The 13,781-nt window shown below is 47.9% G+C and overlaps 1 protein-coding gene across 2 annotated transcripts; it reads left to right on the top strand.

Moving 5' to 3' along the window:
* The first annotated feature begins 1,353 nt into the window (after positions 1–1,353).
* On the top strand, positions 1,354–12,198 carry LOC136516977 (alpha-soluble NSF attachment protein-like). 2 transcript variants are annotated; one of them, XM_066510581.1, is made up of 9 exons: positions 1,363–1,685; positions 2,676–2,725; positions 2,823–2,895; positions 3,309–3,388; positions 3,610–3,761; positions 10,371–10,530; positions 10,600–10,647; positions 11,445–11,525; positions 11,691–12,198. In XM_066510581.1, exons 1-9 carry the CDS (start codon positions 1,541–1,543, stop codon positions 11,769–11,771), a joined length of 870 nt encoding a protein of 289 aa, XP_066366678.1. In that variant the 5' UTR covers positions 1,363–1,540; the 3' UTR covers positions 11,772–12,198. The 2 variants fall into 2 exon arrangements, with proteins under 2 accessions (XP_066366619.1, XP_066366678.1); XM_066510522.1 differs by lacking the exon at positions 11,691–12,198 and having other exon boundaries at positions 1,354–1,685; positions 11,445–11,684.
* The last annotated feature ends 1,583 nt before the right edge of the window (positions 12,199–13,781 follow it).

Genomic DNA, 13,781 nt, shown 5'->3' with positions numbered 1-13,781 from the left:
GGCCTCGGCAGGGAACGCTGTCTCCGCCTCGCCCGAGGCTCTCCACGGAAGGCCTCAACAGGAGGCGCGTTCTCCGTATCGCGCGAGGCCTCTCGCGCGAGGCCTCGGCAAGGAGCCTGATCTCCGTCTCGCGCGAGGCCTCATTCTCCCGTAATCTCAGCCGGACGGTGGCTCCACGCCACAGAACGGCTGACGCGACCCGAGGTCGCATCAGCGCCATGCCGACCGGGACAGGGCACGGTGGGGATTACCGGTTACTGTGTCCCACCACTGTGTCCACGATCAGCGCCATACCGGCTGGGACAGGGTACGACGGGGATTACCGGCCACTGTGTCCTAACGCTGTACCCATGATCGACCGCCCGCTCAAGGCCTCGGCACTGTACACCAGGGCCTCGGCATTGTACACCGGGGCCTCGGCGATCTTGGGGTTCGTGCCTACCGAGACCCCCCCACCGCAGTACAAGCCTCAGCACCGACCAAGTCTCGGCCTCGCGCACAGTCCGTCCACAGTGGCTTGCACGTTCGCCGCCGCATCCACTCCGAGGCATTTCCGGGGCTCCCACGACGCACAGGATCTGATGGGACGACCACGCCGCCCCAGTACCCCAAGGATGGACCACTCCGACGACCACGTCGCCACAGGAACAGGCCATAGGAACAGGCCACAGGGCTCGGACATGCCGCCCCTGTTGACACGACGCCGCATAGTTAACACATGTACTGTCATTGTCTTCCCCTTCAACTATAAAAGGCGAGGACTTGGGCCATTTAGAGGGGGGACGAAGGAGGAGGACACCTTGTAACACACAGGCACGCACACATTCCAGCCGTTTGAGAGCAACGTCTTAGACGGCCCACACGACACCCTGCCGAGACCTGGGACTAGTTCCCTCTCTCCTTTAGCTTGTAACCCCTACTACGAGCACTTCGGTGCAAGGAATACAAGTTCGATTTCTCAGACTGGATGTAGGGCGCCGATTGCCTGAACCAGTATAAATCTTGTGTCTCTTTGCATCATCATCCGGAATCGGGAGCACGCAGAACAAATTCACTGGTCGGTTGAGGACCCCCGGTCTGAAACACCGACATGCGTCATGTTCTAATATATCTTAAAATTGGACTCTATATTTGTGAATCCAGATCACGGTCGAGATATGTGCGATGTAAGTGTATTGTGAGAGTAAAAAAAGGCAGTTGGAAGAATTCACTTTGATTTTATAATATCCACCTATGTAGACTTTTTAGCAAATTAAAATAGATAAAAAAAGTTATTGGACTATTCACCTATGGGCCTGGTGGAACCCAAGTACCCAACTCGGGAGTCGGGAACGTATCTCACATGGCCCGTCCCCACTTCCCCGCAGGCCGCAACCCAACAAGAAGGCGCCAGGTGCCCCGTCGCAGCAATTCGCATTCCGCACGGCACCGCACCACCGTCCACCGCCACCGATCGGTGGCAACACGCGCAACCGCGTCCTCGTACGGCAGCAGCCGGAGAGAGAGAGAGAGAGAGAGAGAGAGAGAGAGAGAGAGAGGAATGGGAGACCACGAGGGTCGCGGGGACGATTTCGAGAAGAAGGCCGATCAGAAGCTGTCCGGATGGGGCCTCTTCGGCAACAAGTACGAGGAAGCCGCCGACCTCCTCGACAGGGCCGGCAACTTCTTCAAACTCGCGAAGAACTGTGAGCCCCCTGTTCCCCCTTTTGCATCGTTTGGCAATCTCGCATCCGTGTGCTGGTGTTGAGACATCAAGGCGCGATCGATCGTATGTAGGTGTCTGATGATGTCGTTTCGCTGGGTATCGCGGTGATACGTACGGAAATGCGATTTCTGAGATCTAGGTTTATTGTTTCACATATATATATATATATATATATATATATATATATATATATATATATATATATATATATATATATATATATATATATAGAACTACTATCCTATAGCTGGCTACAAAATAACTTATTCTGTAGCCACTTTGAGTTACGATAATTACTATGTTAATTTATGAGATTATAGTAACTCCTTACTAAGTGGTTTACTACAACGTTATGGTAAATATCCCCGTGTATTATAGTAACCCAACTATAGTAAATATATATTGACATTATCGTAAATTAGTATATAAAATTATGGTAAATGGAGGTGGCTACAGAATAACTTATTCTATAACTGGCTACTGAATAGCCTCTCCCTATATATATATATATATATATGATTGGGGGAGAGGTTACATGATACTCGTGATTTCGACGAAATTTATCGACGCCATTAGGCCGATCTTAATATTGAGCTCCCTGGTACTACCATCCATGTGCAGTTTCATCTGTTCCATGGTCTGAAATGCAAAAATTGCGAAGTTACGATTATCAGATCCGTTTATTTTTTTTATAGGCCGCATAATTTGTCTCTTTCAATATTGAATTGTGTCCCATATCCCACTGTAATGGTTTCACATCCGACTTATCCATTAGGGATCCTGAACTGCTGATATGCATGTTCAGTAGCTACTGTGCCCTGTTGTCCTCTCGAATCCATTTGCTATCCATGAGTGAGAATCTGAAATTGCAGATTTATCTTGTCATACTGGAATTTATCAACTACTCCTTTGTATTTAAGGAAAAGAAAAACTTCTTATCCTTGTTAATCATTGTAACTATTTGCTATAGGGAGCAGAGCAGCTGCGGTATACAAAAAGATTGCAGATTGTCATTTGCAGGTTTGTTTGGCTATTCCTTTTTGTTTTTTCTGCATACCATTGCATGTCATCATGGAAATTAAATTATGAGACTATGCTGCTGATGTTTGTTTTATAGGGAGATAGCAAGCACGAGGCTGCCTCTGCTTATGTTGAGGCAGCAAACTGCTACAAAAAGTTCTCACCACAAGGTACTTCTATATACACTTACCAGAGTATGATGAATATCCTCCTTTGTTGTTATTCTTCATTTCATACATTTTCTAGCTAGCCATACAATTCGATACATCCTTCATATTTTCTAGAATATCAATTATTGGAGCTAGTGAAAATCATTCAGTTGTCCAAGTTATGCTGTTTGATTTGTTCCTTCTGGCTAAATATGTCTACCTCTTTCCATAGTTGGCTACCCTTGGGACAACTAGCAGCTAGCATGCAAAATATGGCATGTCCCTTTAACAATAATTGTTTTAATGCAATCAAAGAAACATTAAGGCTATGTATCACGAGTACTTTCTGCAACTAAACAAATCATTAATCCAACCAACAAAATGAAGTTGCTACAACTTGCTCTACTAACTGTTACATATAATGTTTCATGCAGATGCTGCACAAGCACTTAACCATGCCGTTAATCTTTTCCTGGAAATCGGTAGACTGAACATGGCTGCAAGATACAGCAAGGTCATATACATTATTAATGCTGATTTAATATTATATGATCACATTGATGCCTATATTTTATTTTCTTATTTTCCAGTTCTTGTACTATAAAGGATTAACCTACATATCTATTTTACTGACCAATACACTTGGATTATGTGTTCTTTTACAAGAACAGAAGAATTATATATTATTATTATCTAGAAGCGCCAAAATGATGGCCTTGAATTTGGACATTTCAGGATATCGGTGAAATCTATCAGCAAGAACAAGATTTAGAGAATGCTGCAGTCTACCTGAATCGAGCTGCTGATCTTTTTGATAGTGAGGGACAATCCTCTCAGGCAAACAGCATAACACAGAAAATTGCAGAAATATATGCTCAGCTGGAAAAGTAAGCTTTTAATTTTAGCTTTATGCAACAATGACTTTATTCTGAATGACTAAAAAATTTTACCAATAAAACACAATTTGATGCTGACATAAATGCAGATTTTCACTGGTATTCTAAAATGAAAGTTTGCTCAATACATGCTTTCTAGTTTCATAACTTGTTAAATCTTACAGTATATAAAAGAAATAATGAATTTCTGTGTGCTCTCAGCTATCTTCTAACTCTCACATGGTGCAATTCCAATAGAAAAATCAATGCCATTTAACAGAAAATGCATAGCTAAAATTTGTTTCTGTTAGAGTATTTATTTCCTCTATCATTTATTGTGTATCGGCTGCTTCCTGGGTTTCTACCCAGCGCTGCCTAGGGACTCCCGGCATGCTGCCTGGGATTCTCCCCCCTCTTAACTCTCTAGCTTAGTCTCTCTTAGCCTCTCTATATATATGTAATACTCCTGTAAACTCATCATCAAGTAATCCAAGCCTCTTGGCCTTTCTCTATCATGGTATCAGACTAAACCGATTCCTCTGCTTCCGCTCCTCTCGGCGCCCGCCTCGAGCCGCGCCCGCCTCGAGCAGCGCCCGCCCCTTCACCTTCCCGCCCCGCGCGCCCAGAGCCGCCGCCATCCACGACCCTTCTCGGCCGGCGGCGTGCCCGGTGCTGCCCTCGTCGACGCGCCTGGTGCCCCAGCCGCGCGCCCATGGCCACTTCGACCTCTGGCGCCTCCACCGCGGCTACCGCGATCAAGCTTCGTGATGAAGCTCTCGCCGTCGCCCAGAAGCTGGAGGAGGAGGCTGCCTCCCTGCACTCCATCAACACCGACCGCAGCCAGCAGCTTCAGACGGAGGTTGACCTCCTCAAGTCCGCTGCTGCCGCGCAGGATCGCGTTCGTGCCGCCGCTGACGCCCTCGAGAAGGAGCGCGCGTAGGCCGACGCCCTAGAACAGCAGGCCGCTGCCCTCCGGGATCGTCTCCGAACGGACTCCCTCCACGACGACGACTCTCAGGACGGCGGCGATCACTCTTTCTCCTCCGGCACCGCAACCATCGCCCATCTGCACAACCAGGCTGCTGCTGTCCAGAACATCAAGAATTTGATTCCGATCGTTCTGGACCTCCAGTCCTCCAACTACTCCAAGTGGCGCGGCTACGTCCTCCTCATCCTCGGCTGCTTCGCGCTACAGGGTCACGTCCTCAGTGACGACTCCCGTTTCACCGATCCAGCATGGTCCCGCATGGACTGCGTGGTCGTCTCCTGGATCTTCAACACCATTTCCACCGACCTTCTGGACGTCATCCACGAACGTGACGGCGTCTCCGCTCGGGCAGCGTGGCTCGGCATCGAACAGCAGTTCCTCAACAATCGCGAGTCACGCGCCATGCTCCTCGATGCTGAGTTCCGCACCATCTCCCAGGGCGCTCTCTCCATCGACGCCTACTGCCGCAAGATGAAGGGCATGGCTGATGCCCTTGCTGATCTAGGCGAGCCCGTCCATGACCGTACTCTGGTGCTAAACATCCTGCGAGGCCTCAACGAGCGCTTCCAGTTCATGTCGCAGTTCATCACGCGCCATAAGCCGTTTCCTTCCTTTGCGGATGTCCGCGCCGACCTGCGCCTGGCCGAGCTCAACATGGCACCTCCCTCGGCGCCTCCATCGGCTCTCGTCGCATCTTCATCCACCAAGCCACCGGCATCCCAGCCGGCCTTTGGGTCTGCAACCCCGCGTCCCCAACAGAACGCCAGGGGGGGCTTGTCTGGCAGTGGCAGTGGCCGTGGCCGGCGTCGCCGTGGCGGCCGTGGCCAAGGCGGCTCGAACAGCGGCTCCCCAGGTGGTTCCCAGTGGCCCTCCCTCCTCAATCCATGGACAGGGTCCATCCACATGTGGCCCGGGTCAACTCCCGGCGGCTCTCGCGGTCCACCTCCCCGCACCGGTCCGTCTACATCGCCACAGCTGCAGCAGTACGCTTTGGTGGCTGGCGTGCCTCCAACCTACTACCCTTCGGCTCCTGGGACATACCACCAGGTGCCCACCCAGGCGCCTCATCTTGCCTGGACGCCAGCACCACCTCCGACGCCCCTTGCTTGGTCACCATGGGACCCCCAGTCCCTCGCCAACGCCTTCAGCACCGTCACCCTCACCCCGCCACCGACCTCCTCGGACTGGGTGATCGACTCGGGTGCTTCGTCTCACATTGCCTCCAACCCTGGTATGGTCACCGTATCTCCATCCTCCTCTTTTCCTTCCTCCATTGTTGTGTGAAATGGCGCCACTCTCCCGGTTGTTGGCACCGGATACTCCACCCTTCCTGGCCCTTTCCGTCTCAACAATGTCCTTCTAGCTCCTGACATCATTAAAAATCTTCTTTCTGTTCATTAGTTCACTACTGATAATTTTGTTTCTGTGGAATTTGACCCTCTTGGTGTCTCTGTGAAGGATCTTCGTACCAGGAATACCCTCCTTCGATGTAACAGCTCAGGGCCGCTCTACACCTTGCAGCTCCCGTCATCACCCTCTGACACTTGTGCTCTTGTGGCCACCACTCCTTCTCCAACTACTTGGCATCGTCGTCTCGGCCACCCCGGCAAGGCTGCCCTTCAGAGTCTCACCTAGTCCTCTTCCATTTTCTGCAGCAAGTCTACAGATGACTCAATCTGCCATGACTTGGGCGCCATGTTTGCTTGCCTTTTGCTAGTTCATGTCTAGAGCACCTAAAATTTTTGATCTTATACATTGTGACCTGTGGACTTCTCCTATTATCAGTGTATCCGGTTTTAAATATTATCTCGTTATTCTCGATGATTGCTCTCATTTTCTTTGGACTTTTCCTCTTCGATTAAAGTCCGATACCTTTACTGTCCTCTCCAATTTCTTCGCCTATGTGCACACTCAGTTTGGTTGTACCATCAAATCCGTGCAATGTGACAACGGTCGTGAGTTTGACAACTCTGCGTCTCGCACTTTCTTTCTTGCCAAAGGTGTTTCCCTTCGCATGTCATGCCCCTACACCTCGCAGCAAAATGGCAAAGCCGAACGCATGCTTCGCACCACCAACAACGTCACCCGCACCCTACTCTTCCAAGCATCCATGCCCCCCTCCTACTGGGCCGATGCCCTTGCTACTGCCACTCACCTCATAAATCGCCTCCCCACCAAAACGCTGAACATGAGCACTCCCTTCTTTGCACTTTATGGCACTCACCCTACCTATCATGATCTTCGGGCTTTCGGGTGCACCTGCTACCCTAATCTCACCGCTACCACTCCTCACAAACTTGCCCCGCGCTCTTCCTTATGTGTTTTCATCGGCTATTCTCCCGACCACAAGGGTTACAGGTGCCTCGACCTCGCCACAAACCGTGTCATCATCTCTCGCCACGTTGTTTACTTGTTTTCGACGAAACAACGTTCCCTTTCTCACTTTGCCGGCCCTCACCGCCTACACACGAACTGGACTTTCTAACTGATGACGTCCCTCCGTTAGTCCCTTTTCTACCTGCAGGAACACCTCGCATCGCTGCCACCCTGCCAGCACCTGCACCTCTGCGGGCTCCCTCCCAGCCGGTATCTTCAGGCAACCCAGCGCTGGGATCAGGCACACCAGCGCCGCGGTCTCCTCCACCCGGCTTCACCGCGCCCCTGGCATCCCCTCCACCAGTGCCCGCTGTATAGGCGCCCACAGTGCCCCCTGTACCGGCGCCCACGGCGCCTCCTGTGCAGGCACCCCCGGCTCCTTCCTTCAGCAAGCCGCCCGTCGTCCACGTCTACACTCGGCGTGCCCCCGCACCCAGCTCGCCACCTAGGTCCCCCGCTGGGGCTCCTCCTCGATGCTCTGGCATGATTCCCTCTCCACCGCGCTACGTCAAGTGGTCCTTCACTGCCAACAGGAGCGGTCTCCATCCCGCCACTCGCCAACTCCCATGGCATGGCGACCCGCGGAAAGTCCGGATACAAGCAGCCTCGTCTTGCTCTACACACCGAGGCTCTGTCCCCACTTCCGAGGTCCTGTCGTGACGCTCTTGCCAATCCGCACTAGCGTCAGGCCATGGAAGAAGAATTCGCTGCCCTCCTGGACAACCACACTTGGGATCTAGTTGCTCGGCCTGCCAAGGCAAATGTGGTCACCGGAAAATGGATCTTCAAACACAAGTTTCATGTTGATGGCTCCTTGGACAGATACAAGGCTCGTTGGGTGCTCCGTGGGTTCACACAACGCCCCGGAGTCGATTACGATGAGACTTTCAGTCCCGTCGTCAAGCCTGCTACCGTTCGCACCGTCCTCACTCTGGCTCACTCTTGGGACTGGCCGATCCATCAACTTGATGTGAAGAACGCTTTCCTTCACGGGACTTTGTCAGAAACAGTGTACTGCTCTCAGCCCACTGGCTTTGCCGATCATGCTCTTCCCGACCATGTCTGCAGGCTCAACAAGTCCCTCTACGGTTTGAAGCAGGCACCGCGAGCATGGTACAGCCGGTTTGCTTCTCATCTGCTATCTCTGGGTTTCACTGAAGCTAAGTCCGACACCTCCCTTTTCATCTATCACCGCGGCACTGAGACAGTCTATTTGCTCCTATATGTGGATGATATTGTTGTTACAACCTCCTCTCAGCCGCTCCTATACCGAGTGATTGATGCACTGAAGAAGGAATTTGCCATGAAGGATCTTGGTTCCCTACACCACTTTCTTGGCATAGCAGTTCAGCGACAGCAGGACACTCTATTTCTCTCACAGCGTCAGTACACTCTGGATATTCTTGCTCGCCATGGCATGAGCGACTGCAAGCCTTGTTCCACTTCTGTTGACACTTGTGCCAAAGTTTCTGCTGATGCCGGCCCCTCTGTTGCTGATCCTACAGCATATCGCAGCCTTGTGGGTGCTCTCCAGTACCTCACTTTCACCCGGCCCGACATCGCGTACACTGTTCAACAAGTCTGCCTACACATGCATGATACTCGGGAAGTTCATCTTGTTGCTGCCAAGCGGATTCTTCGCTACCTTCAGGGCACTCTCAGCTTTGGTCTTGTCATTCCCCGCTCTTCCCCGACTCAGCTCATCGTCTACACCGACGCTGACTGGGCTGGCTGCCCTGACACCCGACGATCCACCTCCGGCTATGCTGTTTTCCTCGGTGGCAGCCTCATCTCCTGGTCGTCCAAGCTCCCACTGTTTCACGGTCAAGTGCCGAGGCCGAATACCGAGCAGTTGCCAATGGCGTCGCCGAAGCCTCCTGGCTGCGGCAACTTCTGCAAGAACTACATCATCCTCTGGAATCTGCCTGCCTCGTCTACTGCGACAACATCAGCGCCGTCTACCTCTCCACCAACCCCGTTCAGCATCAGCGTACCAAGCACGTGGAAATCGACCTTCACTTCGTCCGGGAACGGGTCGCCCTTGGGGCTGTCCGTGTACTTCACATTCCCACCACGTCGCAGTTCGCCGATGTCTTCACCAAGGGTCTTCCTTCTTCTGTTTTTATGGACTTTCGCTCCAGTCTGAACGTTCGTTCTAACGACGTTCCGACTGCGGGGGGGTGTTAGAGTATTTATTTCCTCTATCATTTATTGTGTATCGGCTGCCTCCTGGGTTTCTACCCAGTGCTGCCTAGGGACTCCCGGCATGCTGCCTGGGATTCTCCCCCCTCTTAACTCTCTAGCTTAGTCTCTCTTAGCCTCTCTCTATATATGTAATACTCCTGTAAACTCATCATCAAGTAATCCAAGCCTCTTGGCCTTTCTCTATCAGTTTCCAACAGCGAATTTTGAACACTGAACTGCTTTGTAGACCCCTGCTCGCTCTTCACTGAATATCCAATATATTTTGCACTAAAAATGAAAATGGCTTCAATATCACGACAAATGATGGAATACCATCAAGACTACCCCGTGGCATCAACTAAGGAATTTTAGGCTGTCCACAAAGAGTTGGCATCCTATTGATAGTTATTTTCTGGTTTTTAGTGCGTTGCTCCTCTGTGCTGAATACAAAACATCGTTTGCAACCTACCTAAAGGGCACTTTTGTCTTCGATTAGTGGTGCCTCCCTACCCAAACCCACCCCACCTCCTTCTGACCACGCTTGGAGCTGGATCTCTTTTGGGCCTTTGCCCACCCTGTACTTAAAAATCTTTCCTTCTTAATTGAAAGGCACCCTGTACTGAAAACTTTTTACTTCTTAATTGAAAGGCAGAGCTCCTGCCATTTGCGATAAAAAGAAATCAAAACATGAGACGGAACATCATCTATATGGATAGTTTAGTTGGACTTGGTTTTGTTCTTATAAAGTTGCTGGCCCATTTCTAATTTCCCTTCTTGAAATGATTTTTATGCTGTAAATCAGCTGGGGTATGTATTTGATTTGAAATGGGTAAGTTAATGTAGCCAGCTTGAACTGACCACTTTTTTGGTCTAGGTGTTAGGCTATTACTTATCTGTCTCTTTTGAACTATTTATTCACTCTTCCGGTGGCTTTCTTAGCTTGTTAGATGTTTTACCTTGTTTTCTTAGCTTGTTAGATAACTTTTTCTTGCTTTCTCATAGCTTGTTAGATATTTTTCAAGACTGCTGCGGCCTCATGCACAGTTTATCACACACACTGCCATTATGTTCAGGTACCAGAAAGCAACCGAGCTCTTTGAAGAAATTGCTCGTAAATCAATAAACAATAACCTTCTCAAGTACGGTGTCAGAGGCATTTTACTTAATGCGGGCCTTTGCCAACTATGCAGAGGCGATACTGTTGCTATAAATAATTCATTGGAGCGTTATCAGGTGCAAACTGTTCCATTGAACTGTCAGCTGGTTGCTATTGTAAACTCTCAATGTTACTTCTTTTTGCAGGACATTGACCCAACCTTCTCAGGGACACGCGAATACAAGCTTTTGGCGGTACCATACAATACTTCCTCTTGATGCATAGCCCTTGATTATACATTGCTAGCTTTTTTTTGAAGAAAAATGGCAGGAGCTTTGCATTGCATTATAGTAGAGAGAAAAGAACATAAAGTTAATCCCCGAAGAGCAATGAGAAATACCACGCACACCAGAACTAGCACAGATTACAAACGCCTATCGCCAAAGGACTAAACTGCCCGCATTACAAATTGAGTGCAGATTTGGTGCCCAGGGGGGCTGGCGCCCTCGTTAGCTAAAATACCATGTTGAATGTTTCAAAAACCATCACAAAAATCATGTATGTAGTACACATAAAGTTAAGTGTAGCTGCAACAATTCAGTTTTAAATTCATCCTAGATGCCAAGAAACAAAATAGACAAGCAAACCTGGCACTGTTCATCATGTGCTGACAGTGACACTTCTGTTTTTTTAATCTTAGCATTAAAGATGAATTTCAATCTGAATTGTTGTGGCTTACACTTAACTTTAGGTGTACTACATACATGATTTTTATGATGATTTTTGAAACATTGTAACATGGTATTTTAGTCCTTTAGCTAACGAGGGTGCCATATGATTTTCCTTACAAGTTCCCAAAAGCTATACATCGCTAGCTTGAATTTCACTGTTTTTTTAACACTATAGCACATTTCAATTATTGAACGTCAACTATCTAAAATGAAACCCAAAAAAGGTTGTCAATCCTAGATGTTCACTCACAAGTGTAGATATTTTGTTTTCTTGGGTGACTTGGCTGAACTGAAATTTGCATGTCAAATTTGCATGGCAGGACCTCGCAGGCTCTATGGATGAAGGAGACGTTGGCAAGTTTACTGATGCTGTAAAGGAGTTTGACAGCATGACACGCCTGGTACAGTCAATTGGAAACTTCTCTCTGTTTTTCCTTCATTATTTGGAAGATGCCTCTTCTAGGGTAGTGTATTATCTGAGATGAAGTATTGCATCTTAACTTCAGAAACATAAACAGTAGGTTAGTTCCCCTTTACACGAGGTGTCTTGTGTGTTTTTGTTTCAGGATCCTTGGAAAACAACTCTCCTTCTAAAGGCAAAAAATGAGTTGAAGAAAAAGGATGAGGATGAGGATGATCTAACCTAGGCTTTGTTCTACAAAAGGTTCCATGATTTCATTGAGGATGCCGTGAAATCTTTACACAAGATTGTTTGACATAAGTATGGATATACAAAACCTCCTGGATAAATGCTTTCGCTATGGGCACCTGTTTGCACTTTGGAGTACTCTGGTTACCGCTTAATTCACCGCCTTATTTGGAATCCAGTAGCTGCTATTTGTGTCATCCTATATGTTGCATTTCTTCCATTAGTGTTCATGATTATATATGCTGTGCGTATTACTCCAGGCTTTCTAGTATAAATAGGTTTAAATAATAGGGAGTAGTGTGGATTTTGTTTGAGATGTGTTTGAGTATGTAATCAGAGAGAGAAATGATTGAACTACATTGCTTTCATTGATTGATATGGTATTTATACATGCTGAATTGTCGCCAATCAATTGGTGGGTGTCGATTCAGAGGCATCACTCGTGAATGAATCTGTTGGTTGGCAATGTCGGTATTTTACAGGGGAGTATAGGAGTCGCCTGATTAGATGGACGCCTAATACTAATTCTAATAAACCTTATCGATCGATGTTATGAGATCTACATTGGCTATCTGTGTGATGAGATCACTTGAACATGATTGGTTCTTAACAAGATGTTGAGGATGGATACAAGATGTTGAGGATGGATCTGGTTTTGTTTGGGAGCTGTTTAAATTTTGAAGTAAATGGGAATCAATTAAGTGGGAACTGAAGAGATAAAACTTTATCTGTCAACCTATATGAGAACTTTTCTCGATGCCTACGCATTGTCTTTTCTTGGTGGCTCCGGCAGCGATACCGCATCGGCGCTCAGGCCAGTCGCCCCCAGTTCTTCCCCCTTGCTGTCACTGGAGCGGCCGATCAAAAAATTGGTGTCCTCGAAGAAGCTAGCATAGAGGCATCTCTTTCCTCGCCACTTGGTTTCCTCCCTCCCCCGCTCCAGCGTTTCCAATTGTTAGCCTGCATTGGCATTAGCTTGGCATGGATACAGTGCCTAGGCATGTGGACTTGACCTCGTGACTGGTTCTGGCGTGGCGAAGATGGCGGCCATGGGAGAGGGGGGCTGCAAGGGCGTACAAACTTTAGGGTGTAGGGGAGAAGACACAATAGACCGAAATTGTGCATTGCATACACTTGGAAAGGAGAATTGTTGTATGATTTGAAGTGTATCAAAGGTTCAATAAGATGGCAAACTTGATGGTATTCCACATTGTGTTGAATTGAAAACCGAAATTGTATATTGTTATGTTTGAAGATCATGGATACAATCTAGTTCAAACAGAAGATAACGATGCAAATGGAATTGATGAAATGGCTTATATGTTGTGGGATATCATTGCATCATGTGAAGGCAAGCATATTTGTGAAGGATAAATGAGACATAAGGTTATGCATGTGGATGGTCTCACTTGGAGAGTTTGCTTGTGAAATCAATGAAGATGAAGATGGTTTCATGAAAAGGATTTTAACATATGCTTATTGTTGGTTCAAATCACCCTGTGACTTGGGATGGCTTGAGAAGACGAAGATAGCAAGGAAAAGGCTTCGAGGGATCCAGCAAGGGCAAAGGGCAAGCTATGGTTTGGGCACCGATGGATTAATGCTTTGGTGAAGAAGAGAGTACCTGCATTTAGACTTGGTACTAATCAAGCTATTGAAAATCACATTGTGTGGAGAATCAAATCATCGTTGGATTTTTATGGAAGAAGTGACTTGGAGATATGACTTGAATTTGGATTTATTGAAATGGTTCCAAGTCACATGTTCAAGATGGTTTTGCTCAAATGGATGAGACAATTGGTTGTCACCCTCAAGTGTTGAAGATTGCAAGAAATGGCATTTGGAAAGAATTGGAGCTCAATTGGTTTGATTCATTTTTTTCATTTAATCTTGAGTTCATAAGAATGTCGTATATCAAGGGGATGCAACATTATGACAATGAGAGAATTCCTTATTTGACACTGGGAAAATGAGTCGTTCCTTTCTTGGCCCTGAAATTTTCTTCGTT

The sequence above is a fragment of the Miscanthus floridulus genome, chromosome 1 (assembly GCF_019320115.1).
Source record: "Miscanthus floridulus cultivar M001 chromosome 1, ASM1932011v1, whole genome shotgun sequence".
NCBI classification, from domain to species: domain Eukaryota; kingdom Viridiplantae; phylum Streptophyta; class Magnoliopsida; order Poales; family Poaceae; genus Miscanthus; species Miscanthus floridulus.
Note: the sequence above shows the minus strand (reverse complement) of the source record. Positions and strands in the feature narration are given on the sequence as shown.

Coding starts and splice junctions, on each gene's coding strand:
- LOC136516977 (XM_066510522.1), top strand. CDS start 1,541: ATGGGAGACCACGAGGGTCGCGGGGACGATTTCGAGAAGAAGGCCGAT. Junction 3,389..3,609: donor TGGCTGCAAGATACAGCAAG/GTCATATACATT, acceptor TGGACATTTCAG/GATATCGGTGAAATCTATCA. Junction 10,531..10,599: donor ATTCATTGGAGCGTTATCAG/GTGCAAACTGTT, acceptor TTCTTTTTGCAG/GACATTGACCCAACCTTCTC.